Source organism: Candoia aspera, chromosome 1 (genome assembly GCF_035149785.1).
Source record: "Candoia aspera isolate rCanAsp1 chromosome 1, rCanAsp1.hap2, whole genome shotgun sequence".
Lineage (NCBI taxonomy): Eukaryota > Metazoa > Chordata > Lepidosauria > Squamata > Boidae > Candoia > Candoia aspera.
Window position 1 is genome coordinate 76,933,225 of NC_086153.1, and position 19,091 is coordinate 76,952,315.

A 19,091-nucleotide genomic window follows, 5' to 3' on the forward strand; every position below is an offset into this window, starting at 1 on the left:
GGTATTTTTACAACTACTTAATACTAGATCAGACCCAGTCATCATAGTTCTTATTCTGTCTACTTATATATTACATATTTTGATCAAGCAAATTATTTCTAACCTGATTTGCAGTATTGATAAAATGATTACTTTCAGCTGGAATTTGGGGCTTTTCTTCATAACTCGCCCACTGATTCTGAACAGGACCCATTCGATCCTGAGACCTGGAGGCTGGGAATGTGAAATACTCTCTGGTATAAGTTTGTGTTGGGATTGGATATGCTTCAGGTCTAGCTGGTAGTACCTGTTCCTGCATAAATACGGAAATATAATTTATAGGCTTCAAAAAGTAATATCATATACTTTTTATAAATATTCACAGGAAAAGGTTTCTTTGCTACTTCTAACCTCTGTGCAAAGATTTCCAGTAGACACTGAAGTTATCTTGTTTGTAGTTCCTGCAGTGTAAGCCTTTTTGGTCCCAGGACTTGGAGGCTGATCTGTTGAGGACAAGGATATTTAAACTGTTAGCACAAGCAAAATAAAACTTACAAACTGAGGAAAAAACAAGGCCCACAGAGCTTATTAGCTCTTCTTCAATGATATTTTCCACTGTGGTGCCTGCTCCTTGGAACAATATCCCCCCGAAATGTGGTTGGCCCCAACCCTGTCAGCCTTCATAAGGGCAGTAAAAACTTGGCTTTTTCCTTGAGCTTTGAGGCCAGGATGATTAGAGTTCCTGTGTGGAGGGGGGTATGAATCTGAGTTTCTAGTTGCCCGCTAATTGAAATTGCTTATCTAAATTTGTTTCTGAGTCTAGCATACACCAGAGTCACAATGTTTGAATTGGTAGCCATATACATTATTTAAATAATAAGAAAATAATTTTCATTTTTACTAATTTCATTTATATTGTAGCTAGTTATAAAAATTCCAATCTCTTTAGCCTTAGAGTTTAATTCAGCTTTACATAGGTATTAATTCACAGAAACAGTTGTAAGCCAGTGCTTGCATACTTGCTACGTTAGGACTAGATCGGTGATCAGCTCGATTCTTCAGTAGTCTATCATCCCCTGGCAACTTCTTTGGTTCATTATATTCTGTCCACGGTAGCTGAGGGCTTTCAGGTGATCCATTCTGAGCAGAATTGTTATATAGCTCAAAACCTTCACTCTTTGGTCGGGGTTTACCTGAGCCACGGCGATCTGAAACTGAACAGTGTGTGTGTGACAGACAGAGAGAGAGAACATCATAATAGTTCTTTTGGTCTGCAATGAAAGTAGAGGATCCTGTTTTTAAATTCTCCCTCAACCTTCTTCATATGTGCAGCTTCAAAAAGCAAAGTTCATGCAAGGGGAGAGTCAGGTATACAAAAACATGAAGCTACAAATTTGCTTGCATTTCCTGGTCCTATAGAACTCAAATGAAATGCTCTTGACCTTCTCCAGTGTATATTACTGTACATACATAATGTTCCAGGTTCTTTTCCTAGTTTCTACACTAAAATTATCTCATGTTATATAGCTGGGAAAGATCATTGTCTGAGATTTTGGACCACAGCTGCAATTTACACGAACAGTAGCCAACCACACAGATCTGTGTTCAGATTGATTTTATACCTGCCAAACAATATCAGTAGAAAAAACCCCAGACATCATTATATGAAACCAATTAACATACAAATTGCTTTACAATATGAATCTCTGCCTTTTCAACAAGTCATTATTATTCCCTTTTACAAAAGAAAAGATTAAGAAAGGAGAGTTGATCTTATTATTCTGGGGATATCAATCTCACTCAATTAAGAGTGCAGTCCTATATGGAATGTGCTTAACACTAAGCATCCCACTGAACTCAATAAGATTTTAAGAGTAAACAATAAGATGTTTGCACAGTAATACTTGTAAGTACTGCCCTGGATGTTCAACAGCAGGTAGTAGCAGGTTAATCTTGAAAAAGCTTTCCAGGATTAAATTGGTTTGTACTAAACGGAGACCACTGGAAAATACTACAATGGTAGGTTAGACTGGAAAGTTGAAAAAACATCCTGGAAAAAGGCAGTGGCAAGCCAATTCCATGTTGTTGCTTGGAGCAGAACTTAACTGGGTCTTTTACATTTAGCCTTCTTGAGGGAGAGAGCAATCAGCTTATCAGATCACATATTAGGTACCTGAATATGCAGTATTTTTAAACTAACCTGTTTAAGACTGATTTTCAATGTACATTTTGTATTTGGACAAATGTATTTTAGTTGTTTACCTCTTTGCATCATTGGAGATGGTTGATTTAACAGAGTTGCTAGACCATGGTAAATAGCTCCTTGTTTTGCTACTTCTAGTGTCACTACTGTTCCTGTTCTTGTCATCAGTTCTGCAGCTCTGAGTAAGAGTTTGAAAACATAACAGTGAGTTTGCAAGAACCAGCAGTAACCAACTATTATAGGGCAAATTTAGAGGCATTCAGTCAGTAGAAAAACTGTACACAATGAATATAAATAAACTACTTATGGGAATCCAATAGAGCTGTTTCCAAACAGAAAATTATTTTGTTTCAAACCCCAAACACACACATTGAATTCTTGTCATTCTAGCGAATAATTTCAAACTGGCTGTAATTCAGCAGAAATGAAAACCAGAATGTTCCTGTTGGGTTGGGTTTTGGCCAAAAGAAAACTTGCAGGGATCCTGGAGTAATTTTAACAGGTAAGTAGGAAGGTTATTGCACACTGTCCTCTCTCACTTCTGCTGCACAGCAGCTCCCAGCATGGTATATTCCACTAGCCTGTGAATCTCCTGATCTTCCCAGTGCCTTTCATTCCCTCTCATTACTGCCTCCTCTCAGCCATAGATGCTGATGCCTTTCACATTTTTCTGTTCTCTTCCCTTCCACCCCCCCCCCCCCACAGAATTCTGCCTGAAACAACTCTAGGATTATCGGTTCATTTGAAGGGAAATTAGAGTCAGGTGTTTCATTCAATGGGATGATAATCAAGTCTGAGTGTGGGAGGTTCTGCTTTATTTAAATAACAGAATTCTGGGTATTCACTACCAAAGTCTGAGTTTCACAACTCAAGTATGTGGTAGTGTGTCATGGCTTGAACAAAGGAGATTTCTGAGGACATCTGGAAAACAGTTCTTGATGCTCACCAGGCTGGAAAAGGATATAAAACTATTTCCAAAGAGTTTGGACTCCACCAGTCCACTGTCAGCAGATCATGTACAAATGGAGGCAATTCAATACCATTGTTATCCTCTCCAGGAGTGGTCAACTAACCAAGATCACACCAAGAGCAAAGTGTAGAACACTCCAGGAGGTCTCAAAGAACCCCAGGGTAACATCTTGGGAACTAAAGGTCTCTTTTGCATTGGTCAATAGCAATGTTCATGAGACCACCATCAGGAGAACACTGAACAATGGTGTGCATGGCAGTGTTGCAAGAGTTCCACCACTCTCCAAAAAGAACATTGCTGCCCATCTACAGTTTGCAAAAAACAATGTGGATAAGCCAGAAGGGTATTGGAAGGATGTTCTGTGGATGGATGAGACCAAAATAGAACTTTTTGGCTTGAATGAAAAGCATGTTTGGCAAAAGGCAAACACTGCATTCCAGCATAAGAACCTTACCCCATCTGTGAAATATGGTGGTAGTGTCATGGTTTAGACCTGCTTTGCTGCGTCTGGACCAGGACGGCTTGCCATCATTGATGGAACTATGAATTCTGAATTATACCAGCAAATTCTACAGGAAAATGTCAGGGTATCTGTCTGTGAACTGACGCTCAAGAGAAAGTGAGTCATGCAGCAAGACAATGACCCAAAGCACACAAGTTGAACAACCAAAAAATGGTTAAAGCAGAAGAAAGTTAACATTTTGGAATGGCCAAGTCAAAGTCCTGACCTTAATCAGGAAGGACCTGAAGCGAACAGTTCATGTGAAGAAGCCCACCAACATCCTGGAGTTGAAGCTGTTCTATAAGGAGGTATGAGCTAAAATTCCTCCAAGCTGATGTGCAAGACTGATCAACAGATCTTGAAAACATTTAGTTGCAGTTATTGCTGCCCACATACTTTTGCCACAAACAAATATGTACCTTTCGATCATTTTCCTCAATAAATAAATGAACAAGTATAATTTTGAAAATTCAAAAAGGTTCACAAACTTTTAAGCATCACTGTATATATCTATACTAAAAATGTATTGGGTGAAAATAATACATTTCAGCCTTTATAGCATGACCAATAATATGTTTGAGCTACGATGGAGAAGCATAAAATAAATCAAAAGAAAAAACATAAAAACCAACAAGTTGCACCTGTTTTATGTAATGCACAAACATCTACTCTATGCATACAATCTCAGGAGAGCATGATATACCTTTCTTGAGAAAGTCCAACCAAACTGCGTCCATCCACACTAAGCAGCTGATCCCCCGCAGCCAATCGACCATCCTGGTTACATATTTGATAAAACAAAGTTACATTATTTCATATGACATGAGAACAGATTAAATACAGTTTAGAAATATTCAAAATTAAAACACTAAGTAAACTTTTTAAAATAATTACAAACATTACTAACCACATCTGCAGCACCTCCTTTTACCACAGATTTGACATAGATGCCAAGTTTATCTTGACCAGCACCCTAAAAAAATATAAAGCATTTTTTTTTTTAAAAAAAAAGGACAACTAAAGCTGTAATCATAAAGATATTTTATAAGAGAATGGTCTAACTGAATTAGATTCTCTTATTTCCCATTATCCATACATTGGATCACAAAACAAAGTTTTTAAAAATTTGTAGCAACCCTAGGGACACAACGAAGTAAATATATTTAACTATAAATAGTGATGTAGAAGATACACATTTTTTAGCAACAAAGAAAAATAGTAGCACTGCTTAACAATGAGTGATGCTGGGAATTTAGGCTCAACAACCTCTGGAAGGTTATGTTCCTCCCAGCTCTATTTTACACATTTCCACAGACTTTACCACCATCTTATGCATTACCAAATTGTTAGTAATAAAGCAATCTCAACTATGTATAGAGTATTCTTACAGACTTTTAAGAATTCTGGTAAGGACAGCCACTACTGCAATTCTTGTATTTCAGACTGGAGTGGAAGAAATAATGTATTTAGGAGTCAGTCTACAAAGTTGGGGGTAAATTATTCCTACCTGCTCTTAATTCAGACCTTTAGCAACTAACTATACTGTATTTTTTCTTATTTTGGTTATGGGCATCAACAACTAGGAATTTCCTTTACAGAGGCTGGAGTGCAAGTAGTAACATTTGCATTAGAGTTGTTCCTTGCTCCATACTGATGACTGTATTAGCCAATGCAAACACTTAATTCCTGAACAGTACAATTCTGTATTAAAGGAGCTTTCCAATAACATAGGTACATGCTTCCAACAATGTTTCTGGGTAAGAAGCTCCAAATGCTTTTAGTCAAAGAAAGCTATATCTGCTGATGTCTGTGATGGTTGTCTTCTTCCATCGAGTATACAGCTTTGGGAGGGACACATGTGGAATGGTGGGGAAGAAAGAGGACAGGTAGATCACCTGAATCAACCCTGATGATGAATGGGTTGACCAATTTCACAGAGAAATTATTCTCACAGCCACCAGGCTAGACTATTCATTAAAGGTTTCCTAATAATCTGTTACCACTGGAAAATACCTCCCGTGATGGTTTGCGGGTTCACATTTCATTTAAAATAATGTTCAGTAAGAAAATGATTTTGCTTTCCTGAAACATTTTGACATTTCAGGTGAGTATAATAAAAGGATGGTATTGCAGAGTAACACAAAACTCAATATTAAATAAAAGCATATAGGGGGAGGGTTGCCTGTAGCACCCTTTGACAATCAATGAAGAATACCTCTGAAGTACTTTACTAGAAACAGGCAGCACTTTAGATTTGAAGAGTGGTGCTTCACAGCAATCCTGATAAAGGTCACAGTTCTTCTAAGGAGTTGCTGATAAGGCAGTCCATGAGCACCTCTGCATGCTCCAAAATAATTTTTGTCATCAAATCCAAAGTATAGTATTATATAAGCTTAGCATGTATCATCCTTGTCTTTTTTACTGGGCAGTATTGTAGGGTAAATTTTGATTTGACTCAATTGGGGTGGAATGGGATGAGTGGGGTAGAACAACAAGGGAGATACTCATAACCAGAAATCTGATGTATAACATTGGAGATGAATTCCAAGCAGCTTGTAGGCTAATGGCCAGAGGTATTCTACTAGGAATGTCTTAATGTTACAATGAAGAAGAAAAAAAAGAGTATTCCATGAACTCAAGTTCAAGTGACAGAGAAACCAGTTCAAAGTTTTTTGGAAAAAATTACTCCCCTCCAGAATTGAGTAAGAAAAAAATACAACTCCACAATTTCTAATGAAGTCCTGATATATCCCAAAACTTAATAAAATATAAAGATTCAGAATAGCTGCTTATAAATAGAAAATATCGTTCCATTAGAAGTCACTTTACAAATTCCTACTTCTTCCTGAAAATTTGTAGAGCAAGTTTTTGGATGGTGCAAGAGAGTACAGAGGAAGCAATTCCAGTGAAAATGGCCTGTCCCCACTTTAGTGAGTGGTTGTATAACATGAGTGTGGAATTCTACCATTAGATCTCTACACTGAACTTACAGATTTTCAGGAAAGCCTTGTTTCTATCTAATGAGCTCATCTGCTATCCCCAAGTGTGTATACTATGATCACTTAATCTCTGAGACAAAAAATTAGTGATTAAAGACAGTATTTCTAGCTTCTATATATATTCTTCAAGAGAAGCAGCTGAACAGGATAATGTAATAGTATTAACTGAAAATTTTGAATAAGACAAGCTGAAAGGCAAAGTAAGACAGAAATCTCAGGATTAAAAAAATCAAATGTGATCGAGCACCCCTTTAAAAAAAGAGGAAGGTTTAGAAGTCAAGTGCAATTATACCTTTTTATGAACTGGAACAGAAATAGGACTTCAGGTGTCAATGTTAAACACAATTATTATGGGTATACCTATACATGCCTACAAGTAAGCATGTCTAACATTATACTGTTTCCTAGTTATAATTTCCTTGTTCTACTGTTCCATACAGACAGACAGACAGACACCTATACACACACACACACACACACAGCATACATAAGGTTAAGCCTTTTTGCTTGGCTTTTTAAGATTTAATATAAAATAATTTTCAAGTTTCCCACTGAGTATTATTATTGATATTTTTAGCTCAAATGCTGTACTTTTCTTCACTGTATTAATCAGTTTAAACTTTTTTTTTACTATCACTATTTGAAAAGTTCACTGGGTTCTAGTTTTCAATATCAAAGTATAAATAGGAAAAAATATAGCACTTAACAGAGAACATTTTGACTTTCCTTGTAAAAAGTAACTGACAAACCTAAAGCAGCAAACAAGATCAGCTAAAATTGTGTTTAGGCCAGCTGATCTTTCAAATATCCTCCTGTCAAGACATTTTAAAATACTTTTCTAACATCACAACCAAACATTTATTTTACTTACATGAACATTTATGAAATGGGAACATTTGCAGAAGCCTGTTAATTCTTTTTTTTTAATGTCAAATTATTCTTACTAATTTTTATAAATCCAGGATTTGAATAATACTTCTATTTTATCAGATAGCATGAAAAGAAGTGCTTAAATTAGGCATGATTTTTCAACAGTTAATATAACAATTGTTATCAACAAGTTACAGAGATTAAACCCTGTCACTGTACTTCTCATTTACTATCAAATAATAGGAACAGGCTTTATGTACAAATTATTTGTGTTATTTGTTTTTTTAAATGCCATAGCTAAAAGTAGATAGTAATGTTATAACAGCAGTGCTCCATACATTCATCTGCCAAACAATTTTAGACTAATTGGAAGTTTAGGAAGAATACTAAAACTGTAAGTTTATAGGGAAACTTTCCCTGAAGAGACTTACCAAGGATTCTGTTCTTCCAACGACTGAAAACCACATTGTAACTCCAGAAAGTATAACGCCTCACTCGTTTCTTAGACTTTAACCACAACTTTCAGTCTGCTAGATTTTCCAAAACACCCAGCAGGATAATTTGGCCAGGCACTGTTACTGCATAACATCTATCAACACTAGCTACAATCGATATAATAGTCCAGCTCTTACAGTTTTGCTACTGATTTTCATTTAAGAGTTTTATTAAACTGCAGATACTGCCTAGAAAAATCAATCAGTCTATTGTACAAGATACAGAAAATCCAAATTAAACAGGAAGTAAAGTGCTGGCTCACAGATTTGAAGAAATCAAATGCTAGCCCCTCCCCTCCCTCCCTCCCTCCTCCCCCAAGTGATATATTTGTAAAGTAAACTGCATGCACACACTGCTTCCAAATCATCTGGATTTCATAAAATGTAACCATAGTGTGGTTGGAAGTTAAGCAGCATTTAACATCAAAACTTATTTTAGACATAATACTACTAAACTTTGCCCTCTCTCAGAGCATTATTATCCCTGACCCCCGAATAATCCAATCTCTGCCACTCAAAGTGTAATTCTTACTGTTAAGGGTAAGCAACCATCTAAGTGCCAGCAAGTGTGTCTCTGTGTTGCTGACAATTGGTTTGCCACTGGAAATCATTACAGCAAGAGTAGGAAATGCACTCAGAACAGTACTGGAATTATAGCAACTGCCTTTCAGCGCACAATGGCTATGCTCAGAACTATCATATAGAAGGCCGATGTTGTAAATGATATGCTGAGTTAACAGAAACATGGCTGGCTTCCTGGATGTTTGATCCAATACCACACCCCTGTCATCTCCTGTTAATGGTAGATTTAGTTAATCCACTGTTAACTAAAATGTGGTTGGGTATTGTAGTTGTTATTTCAGGCAAATTGTGAACAGTGAAGTCAGTTTATGTTTCTCCTTCAATAATATCTATCAGAAAGTTTATTTGAATTTCAACTGATATATACAGTTTAATATAAATTTTAAAATCCCAGGAGAATCAAAACAGAATCTTGGATTCTGTTCCTGAAAGTAATTCTGGGCCAAGTTTACAAGGATCTGCTGCAGAATATCAGATATCAACTACAAAATTAATAAGGCAAATACAATTTACAAAGTAGTAAGTTATCAGCTGAAAAATAAAAGTGTGAATTTATTCTATGATATTGACACTCATAAAAAAATTGAAAATTTGTATCTAGATGTCTTGTCTTGCTTGTCTGTACCCAGATTTTCATTTGCACTTTATAATCTGAAAAGGAAGCATCCTGTAAGACTTAGCAGAAGGATTCAAACTCACAAGCCATGCTTTCAGCAAACTTCCAGTGCATAGAAAAACTTTTATAGGGCTGTCAAGAGGATGGAATGGTAGAGAAAATTGATAATAGAATCTTATACAGAATGTAAAAAAATTCTAAAAATGGTTGTAGATAGAATACTACACTCACACAACCAGAAAACAGAAGTCTAGATAAATGGGACAGAACTGGGCCTCTTGTCCCAGTTTGCCAGGTCATTTTTCATAAAACTCTTTCCCTTATTCTCACCATTCCAAACACGAGAAACAGTGTAGTGATTAAATTGGTTAAAAATGTGGTTAGTTCAGGAATTTGTTTTAAACAGCAGCCAACAATTTGCATCAGGTTGGTCTGTGACAAGGCATGAAGTCACAATTTAAAATTGCCAAATATTTGCTGAATTGCTAAAATGCCGCTACTGAATATATGAAGACCAATGATATCCCTTTGCAAATTTTCCTTCTTTTAAGAAAACAAAGACAATTTATTTTAGATACTTTAGCACTTAAAAACACTATTATTTAGCAGAAAGTTTGATATTGTTCAACTCTTTATTACAGGACATTTAAGAGGCATTTAAAATACTTAAGCTGATTATACATTAATCCCATTAAAATTGTACAAGAAAAGTACGTTTCTCACCTACTAGGAAATAGTTGAAGTAAGTTTTAATTCTCTTCAAGAGGAATTTAGGCTACAAGAGGAAAAACAACCCTGACTCCCTGCTGAATCTTTCTCAAAAACTTGCTTCTTGGGAAATAAAAAGAAATTAATCAATTAATGTGATCAGACTATAGAAAAATGGGAATTTTAGGGAGCATAGAAGAGAATAACAAGCTTATAAATTGTTCCACTGTCTCATTCTACAAGGTAATTTTCCTCTTGCTTCAAAAAGGCTAGTGAAATTGTTCACCTGTTAATAACAAATTACACTAGGAACTCTTCAAAATGAAAAACTCATAAAAGAAATGAGTGATAAGCTTACCAAGTGTTCTATTTGCATCTTAATGCAAAATACTTAGTGGATCAATAGTTTCTGGGACAAACATCAGTAAATACTCTTAGTTGGTGCACAAAAGCAATGATCACTGCCAGAATAACATTTTGAAATTATTTGCATACTGTTTAGGAGAAATAAATATCAGACCAACAACCATGTGGACTCTTCCTCTAAATACCAATAACAAGAAATTTTATTTATGGAATTTGTCTGCTATTTATTTCATTCCTTGTTAAATTTATATCCATCTTTTCTCTGGGAGCTAAAATCTGTGTACATAACACTTATTCCTCCAATTCTCTCCCTCCACAAAACAAGCCTGTGAGATAGGTCTGCCTGAGAGAGAAATTGCTTCCCAAATATCCAATAAGCTTCCATGACTGAGGGATCTCTCAGTTCCTAGCCCAACATCTTAATGACTGGACCACATCATTCACTTATAGAAAAGTCACAGAACTCATGACTTCTTTCCTTCAAAGATTCCAGAATTCTTACATATCCTTTCTAAATAACTGAGAGCTAGGCCTGCTTATCTGCAACAAAAGAACTATCAAAATTTTCCCCTTAGAAAATTATCTGGTCCATTTATCTCCCCATGCTTTGGTGAGACTGCAGACATTTTTTGTGAAAAGTCGGAAGTGAAGCAAGCTTCTTCACACATATCGGATTATTTTCAACGTAAGATGATCCATTCAAGCTGTACTGCTTACAAAACAGCTCTTGCTGAAGGAAACAGCTCCTGTAATTTGGCTTCACTTCTTAAATATTAAAAATCTGGATTCTGTTGGTGTATTATAGCTAATATGAAGGCACCCACAAAGTTTGTAGCATTATCAACCCCAAATAAACAGAGGCAGAGTTTTTAAAAAAAAATAATATCAGAGCTTATTCCTAATAGAGCTCGGACTTGTTTTCTGTATCTCCCCAGTATTTTCCTACATAAATCAAGCTCTGCTACCACAGATTCTTTTAAGCAACATTTTCCTTCAAAGAACTAAGGATACGGTCCCACAAATGAAGATACAATTTACAGAATAATCTGAAATATGAAGTTTCAAATAGTACATTAGGGAGAGTTTCATTTTTAGTTACATGAATTTAATATTTTACAATACTTGAGCAGTGCACCATCTGGTGGCTGAAGACTGGTGAGTCAAGAATTTACATTAGATTATGCTAAGGTTGCTACAAACTAGAAAATCAACAAGCAAGCCTTTCTTGCTCAGACAATATAGACACGTTATATCTAATTTAGGCAAATTAAAGGTAAAGCCTCCTGTAAGTTGAACTCAACCTGATGATTTCCTGGACACATCCATGTGGTTTTCTTGACAACAATATGGAAGTAGTTTGCTGTTGTCTCCTTCCAGATTTTTTTTTGGGGGGAGGGGGAGGGACTTCCTAATCTATAACAATCTATTCATGTATAGTATTAATTAATGTTTGGCAGATCTCTGGCTAAACTGACCAGGGTTTCAACTTCCAACTGCAATATCAACAAAAACTGTCTCTGATTAGAAAGCAAGGGGCAGCAGGGACAAAAAGAGAAACGGGAGAAAGAAGTGTTGATCTTAACCCACCGTCTGAAAAAAAACCTGCTGTGTTGAGCTTATGCACATAGAACCTTAGGTAGAAATATGTGCCCATTCATCTGAGCAGCTATTTTGCATCTTTATTTGATTGGCAGCTCTTTGGTGTTCTACTTCTGGTGTGAGGTAAAGGAGATGTTGGTCTCCAAATGTCTCAGGATTAAGAAAGACTATTCTCTTATGGATAACATTAAATGTCATACAATATGTGACACTTAAATTACTATTTCCATATAAGAAATGCCTTGTTTCTCTCACCCTAACAGATTTCAATTATTTCTAATAGGAAAATCTAGTGAGACTGTGTTGACTTTTATCATAAAAAAGCAAGAAATATCATGATGGACATCACCACCTGCTCTCATACCAGCCTGCCTCCTTATTAAGATAAAGTGGAGATACCCTTCTTGTGTCTCATCTGTGCCTGAAAAATTAAACAGTTGCTATACCAGTACCATGGAATACCTTGCCTACTGAACTTTGGGCGGCCTACTTTCTGTTCTCTTTCATTAGTTAGTGAAAACTTTTTAACAAGACTGGGGCAGATGTCTGCCACACCAAGTATTTTTTTTCAGCTTTTAAGTGTTACGGCTGCCTCTAATGTTTATTCATGTTAAGCTTTATACATGATCTATTGTTCTCACTTTGAGTAACAAGTTTCATATAAATAAATCATTTAGTACCTTACCTTAGCAGCAACTATGCTCAGTCCCATCCCATTTTGTTTCTTTAGTGTTACAGTGATTATTTCAGGTTCTTTCCTCAATGGCTGAGCCTGCAGAAATAAAATAAAGAGAAAATATTAAGAACTGAGTAGAATACTTCCTGAGATATAATTCTGAATATTTTTTTAAACTTTAAGGTATTCTGCTGTCTAACTGTTCCAATATTAAAGAATAAGAAAAAACCAATGGTGAATACTAAGGGAATGGTTTTTCTTCCACTGTAAGAAAAAGCTGGGGAATTTTTAAATTCTTTACCATCATGCAGATTAGTATAAATCTGGTATTTCACTGAATAGTTTAAAGTTACCTATTTTTGTCATCTCTCCCACAATATGAATACTTGCCAAATCTGCATTGTCTTGTAACAGATGGCTTTCATAATCTGCACCTTCAAAATATATTGTCCAAGTTCCTGGTGATCGTGGATGAGGTGTTAATCTGCAAAACCCTAAATGAAAATGTTAATGGATAACAGGACTTATATTCCATATGCTCAAATAAGTTAATCAGAACACAAGAGAGACCACCAAAAACTCACTCCACAAAGGATTCATTACTAAAAAAAAATAACATCGGGCATCAAGTTGGTAAATGCATTTATTTAGTTGCAGTTTTTGTAACCCACACCAATCCGTAGACTCTGGGTGGCATACAGCCGAGTAATAAGAATATAGGAGAAAACAGAAACTAAACCTGTATAGTACATGAAGTTGTCCCTCAAGATTTATGCCATAAAACAATCAACTCGGGTTAAAAGCATGGTGTAACAGAGTTGTTTTAACCACCTTACAGAACACAAAGAAGGACTGGGCGTGTATTAAACTAACAGTAGCTCTAGTTAAAAATTCTCTTCTTAAAACATTCTTTTACGTAATTTCTTAAGCTTTTTTCAATATAAAGAAGACTGAGTAGGCAATTCTGCATGAAATTAAAAGAACAAGAACAGCTGAAATCATGCTTACAAAATAAAAGCAATATGTGTTCTGTGTTAACATTTGAACTAGTTATTTTTCAACCAGGAAGATTTCCCAGAAATCTGGTTGTATTTCTACAAATTATTCTGCCTGTGATTATGTTTTCAATCAATTCCCCTATTTCTCCCTTTAAAAAAACTCTGTGTTTTACATACACTGCTTGTAGTTGTTGTTGCACTAAATTAGGTCATATGGTTGGATAACTTCTATATAAATGCAAGCTTTAAAAAAGCTAACCTCTTTGGCAGAGTGGATCTAAAAATTCCTGTAATCCATTTGGAATGTTTCGGACAACGTCACACGAGTAACCGTCTTCTGGTAGAAGGAAAGGAAGCTGAAGATCAGGATCCTCTTCTAACTGTACTTCTCTACCATCACTACGAGCTAGTTCATCAGCAGTATTTTCTGCAACAGCTACAACATTTTCTATTAATTCCTGGTGGAAAAAGAAAAAATACACAGCACTGTACATGGAAATCCAGGCAAGGGAATTCTACATTTTAGCTGCCTGAAGTTACTTTTTTAAAAACTTATTTTAGCTGCTAGAAATAAAGACACTAAAAAAGTAAAGATAAACTTATAAGCGTGTTATTAATTGATCCAGAAACCAATGCAGATATTCATTGTTCTGCTAAGAACAATTATTCATTAAGTAAGATTATTTCAGGAGTATTAAATATAAGTTAAAAATAGATTTTTAAGTTTCAGTTTGAATACTTAGCATTAGTGTGGAGTTTTTCCCATTTTCAATAATTCATGATCAAAAAGAATTTTGAATTTCCCAAAGAGAATTCTTGTTGCAAAAAAAAAAAAGTCACCTAATTTATAAGTTGGCCACATTTTCAGGGTCTGATTTTGATAATGCAATTTTATCTGATGATGATGGTGCCCTGCCCAGACAAAATCCCAAAAGATCGTCAAATTTCATGAGACTTCAATAATCTCATTCTAAAAAATGTAGCAGTTTATTATATTTGAGCCTCTTAAAATACACATTTAACATTTATTTCATTTGAGCTGCAGTCATTGTTCTAGGAAACAGATAAGCTAAATACAGATAGTCCTTGCTTAATGACCCAAATTGGGACCAGAATTTCTATTGCTATGCGAAGCTGTTGTTAGGTGAAACATCACATGACTGCACCACTTAGTGATGGCAGTTCCAGTAGTTCCAGTTGTAGTCGTTAGGCCAGGACCTCACACTTCTCCTGGCAGCCCCCAAATTTTGATTATGTGACCGCAGGGGTGCTGCAACGGCCATATCTTCAAGGACTGGTCATAACTACCATCCATCCAGTGCCATCTTAACTTCAAATGGTCGCTGAACGAATGGTTGTTAAGCGAGGACTACCTGTTATCATAAGTATAAGCGACAAAATACAAGCAGCTCTGCTGAAAATGGATCACTAAGTAAAAGAGATAAAATCTCAAATCTGAGAACCATAAGATCCTCTGAATAGAGAATAGCCATGTAATCAACAAAACCTAGCAGAACTATAACAATAAATACCATGATTATGGAGAAGGTCTTTACTTAGTACAGAGTATACATTCAAGTTGGATGTATGAGTTGCTCTCAAAAGGGCATTCCAGAACATCTCCCGAAACAGTTCTAATTTTGTACAAATTTAAATGAGTTCTGATCTCCGTAACTACCAGTGGTGAATGCATACTTCACAGACAAGCATTCAGTTTTATTTTACAGGTAGTCCTCACTTACCGACCACCTGTTCAGCAACTGTTCAAAGTTATGACAGCACTGAAAAAGGAGACATATGGCCTATCTTCGAAGTTGCGGCCATCACAGTGTCACCAAGGTCACGTGATCAAGATTTGAATGCTTGGCAAATGGCATGCATTTACAATGGTTGCAGCATTCTATGGTCACATAATCACCATTTGTGATCTTCACAGCCAGCTTCCAACAAGCAAAGTCAACAGGAAAGCTGGCAGGAAGTCACAAGTCACAGTCATGTGATACTGTGCTTAATGACCTGCGGTGATTTCCTTAACAAGTACAGCTGATACTGACATTGTAAGTTGGAGACATATATGACATTTCACTTAATGACTGTGCTGCTTAGCGACAGAGTTGCCGGTCCTAACTGCGGTTGGTAAGTGAGAACTCCCTGTATATTCTTGGTAAGAAGGAAAAAGCCATGCACACAATAAAAGAGACCATCAATTAAGAACTCTGTTTCTAACATTAGTATTAGCTTAAGTAAAAAAACTTTTCATTCACCACCATGTAACTTCCACTGTATTATAGAAACTTATGTTTAATGCCCTTCAATCAACTCCCGAGCCCCTAAAAAAGAATTAAAAGATTAACTTACTGGTGGAATAAATGGCTCATCTGGGGCACAGTGATAATTTTGTAGCAGTGCATGTAGTTGTAGGGAATTGAGTTTAAAACAGGTACTATTAATGTTAGGAATATCTTCAGGAGAATACTTATCCATAGTAAGTAATGTAGTTGCCTGAAAAGAAAAAGGATGATTATAAGTAGATCCACTTTGATATTAACATATATAGCAGTGGACATTCTTAATATAGATAAAATGTTTCTGATTTAGTATTCCGTAGGTTTGTCAAGAAAATATTTATTTATTTATTTAGACATTTATTCACCTCCCACCTCCACCTCATGGGGGACTCTGGGAGGTTGAAACACAGTTTTAGATTATCCTTTGTCTCTTCATATTTTTCTTCATTTTTTTCTTCAGTCAGCATGCCATAACCACTGGGCAGATTTACATATACAGCAGATTTTGTCTTGGCATGGAATGGGTTAACACCAGACTTTACAAAGTACAAACCTAATCACTAAAAATGCTTGAGTTTTGTTTGTTCCCCATTTGGGGGTGCTTAGGAATGAACTTCAACACATATATGTTTGCTCCCAGCTAAATTAAAATAGTGTATCACCACATTTCTATGGGAAGCTGCCACTTCCATCTTGAAACAAATGGCAAAAAGGTGCAAGAGGGCATGCACATAGTACTGGTCTAAGTTTCTTAAACCAACATGTCCTTTCTCAGGATTGTGCAGGGCCCTGGATCCTATAAACTAATTGTACTCAGTACTGCAAAACAAATTTCTACTGAAAACTGTTTTAAGCAAATTCGTGATAAATTGAGTATCTCCAAATTTCCACACAGTTCATATTTATGATTTAAACAAACTTTTTTTTCACCCAAAGGGGAGCTAATAAATGGTTCACAAAATATGAATGTTATAAACAATATATACATCAAATGGCTGTTTAAATAAAATCTTGTTTTCTGCTAACAGAAAACAAGAGATAGAAATCCTAATTTATGAAGGCCATGTGAGGCCAAGAGACATACTTAAAACTAAGTATGTTTGAGGCTAACACTTGGCTGCACAAAATCCCATCTTACTGTTTATTTAAGATATATGGAGCAATAAATGGTACTTGGGCTTACCATGATGTGCCTTTCTGATTGCCAGAAGATGGACCCAACAGGAAAGGGTTACCATAGTAACTGTCCACTAATACATATTGGTATCCACAGGCATTACATTGAAAATTGTGCTGCATGACTTCCCTTTGCTAACTAGCAAGACCTCTTATTTTTCCTCTTCAAAAGTTCCCACATTATTCACAGAAATAATGAAGCGGGCTTGAAAGCCATTCAGTTTAGCAGGGACCAAGAGGGTGCCTTGCTTGAGTTCTGTCAAGAACAGGTGCAGTAAATTTTCCTGCCCAGGTTATAATGGATTCTATCTCTGTGTCGGCAAGATATCAGATAACTGCCATCCTGTCACACTAAGGTATAAGCAAGAAAACTGTTTCATCTCTGCACTATGAATCTAGAAGAAGACAGTAGGATCTGGTTATAGTGTTCAAAAACACCAGCAATGCAGAAAAGCTCTGATACAAATTCCTCCAGTAACAGAAAAATGTCAAGAAAAACACCCTTGGGAGGAAGAAGAACAAAAACAATTCTCCCAGAAACTTTCATCCTTAACTGGAATGTGACAGATGTGGAAAGGATGAAGGGGCTTTGTCTGAAATTGTTTCATTCTGTTTGTATACAGAGCCACAGAACTCTGCAGAAAAGATAGTATGTTGCTGTCACAAAGTAGCCTATGTAGACTTATCCAGCCAATTACCAAATGCATACACCAATTCAGAATCAGCATAGCTTCTGCACAATGCAATGCAAAGACAGTATACAGCAAGGCATCAAGCACGATCAAAGGCCTAACTGTGTAACAGTCTAGAAGAACAGAAAATTAGTAACATCATGAAATTTACCAGATTCATCAACTTTTAGGAACAGCCTATTAAAACTGCACAGATAAGACATCCATATTTAGATGAACTCTACCAATAGTTCTGAATATACAAAGGGAAGCATCAGGTACAAATCAAACACTGTGGAATCTCAAACGCTATACAGATTGAATATTAATAGCACATTCTGAAATCTACTCATAAGAATTAGATCCACAAGTAAATAGTGCTTGACCACTAGTAAGAACTTTCCACAAAGGAACCACAGGCTCTGGTACTGAAACTGGGTCAACAATATGGCAGAACTGAACAAAAATATACCTCCCCAATTCCCCTAAGCTGTTTATTAAAGTGATTTAGGCTGTTTAATGCAACTCGATGTATGTGCCTCAAAAGACTGTGACTTTTCCATAATCCATTACTAAACAAAATTTATTTTTTCTAATATTCTCAAATACCTACTTGTACTATCCGACTGAGGTGACAATCAGCAGCCAGTTCCAAGCCCTGTTTTTCTGCCCAGGCTTCAATGTGTCCCAACTGTTGGCGAATAATAGCTCCCCAATAATGTGAACACAGTCCTGAATCTGGATCAGTAACCAATCTGTTAAAAAGCCACATGTTGATAAAATGAAATAACTGGGAGAAGAGCTGTATTGTCAGTGCAGCATTCACTCTACATCGTCGCAACAGGGACATGGCTCCAGTTAATGTATGCAAGACATCATCTACAAGAAAAAAGATAACATGACATTTTACTCAGCAATAAATTCTAAGTAGAACTATGTATCTACGTTAATAGCAAAAGCTAAATTCTAAATGGAAGTCTTTATTGCTGAAAGGTAACATTGAACACCTTATGTTACATTAGTTTATAATAAATCACATTATATTATAAAATTTTAATATCAATGTAGTGTATAATTAATATACATAAATTGATATGGATTAAAAAAGTTTTTATTATTTTAATCCTTTACGGCTTTCCTCCTCCTGTCTCTCTCTTCATAGAAACAAAAGCAAGCAGATGGCTGTTACCATTACATAACTGGCAACTTGCCAAATCTGTTACCTTAGTTGTAACATAAACAATATGTAAACATGGGAGCAGCAGTCTTTTTCTTATTTGCAGATACAGTCTATAATAAATTAAAGGCCACATGTTTCCCTATTTAAGTCACAAAACAGGCTAATTACGGAACCTACTGCTGATTTATAGTTATTTATTACTTCCCAATATAGC

General features: G+C 35.9%; 1 protein-coding gene across 6 annotated transcripts in view; it reads right to left on the bottom strand.

Moving 5' to 3' along the window:
* The window catches only part of AFDN (afadin, adherens junction formation factor), a 101,049-nt gene that overhangs the window by 15,088 nt on the left and 66,870 nt on the right, over positions 1–19,091 (bottom strand). For all 6 annotated transcript variants that reach the window (XM_063307571.1, XM_063307561.1, XM_063307528.1 and 3 more), the window contains 11 exons: positions 18,311–18,576; positions 15,921–16,064; positions 13,822–14,020; positions 12,955–13,058; positions 12,574–12,660; positions 4,562–4,627; positions 4,358–4,431; positions 2,242–2,360; positions 999–1,193; positions 391–482; positions 104–292 (listed from right to left, as the gene is read on the bottom strand). In XM_063307571.1, coding sequence (XP_063163641.1) covers positions 104–292; positions 391–482; positions 999–1,193; positions 2,242–2,360; positions 4,358–4,431; positions 4,562–4,627; positions 12,574–12,660; positions 12,955–13,058; positions 13,822–14,020; positions 15,921–16,064; positions 18,311–18,576 — 1,535 coding nt within the window. The remainder of the gene's footprint in view (positions 1–103; positions 293–390; positions 483–998; positions 1,194–2,241; positions 2,361–4,357; positions 4,432–4,561; positions 4,628–12,573; positions 12,661–12,954; positions 13,059–13,821; positions 14,021–15,920; positions 16,065–18,310; positions 18,577–19,091) is intronic.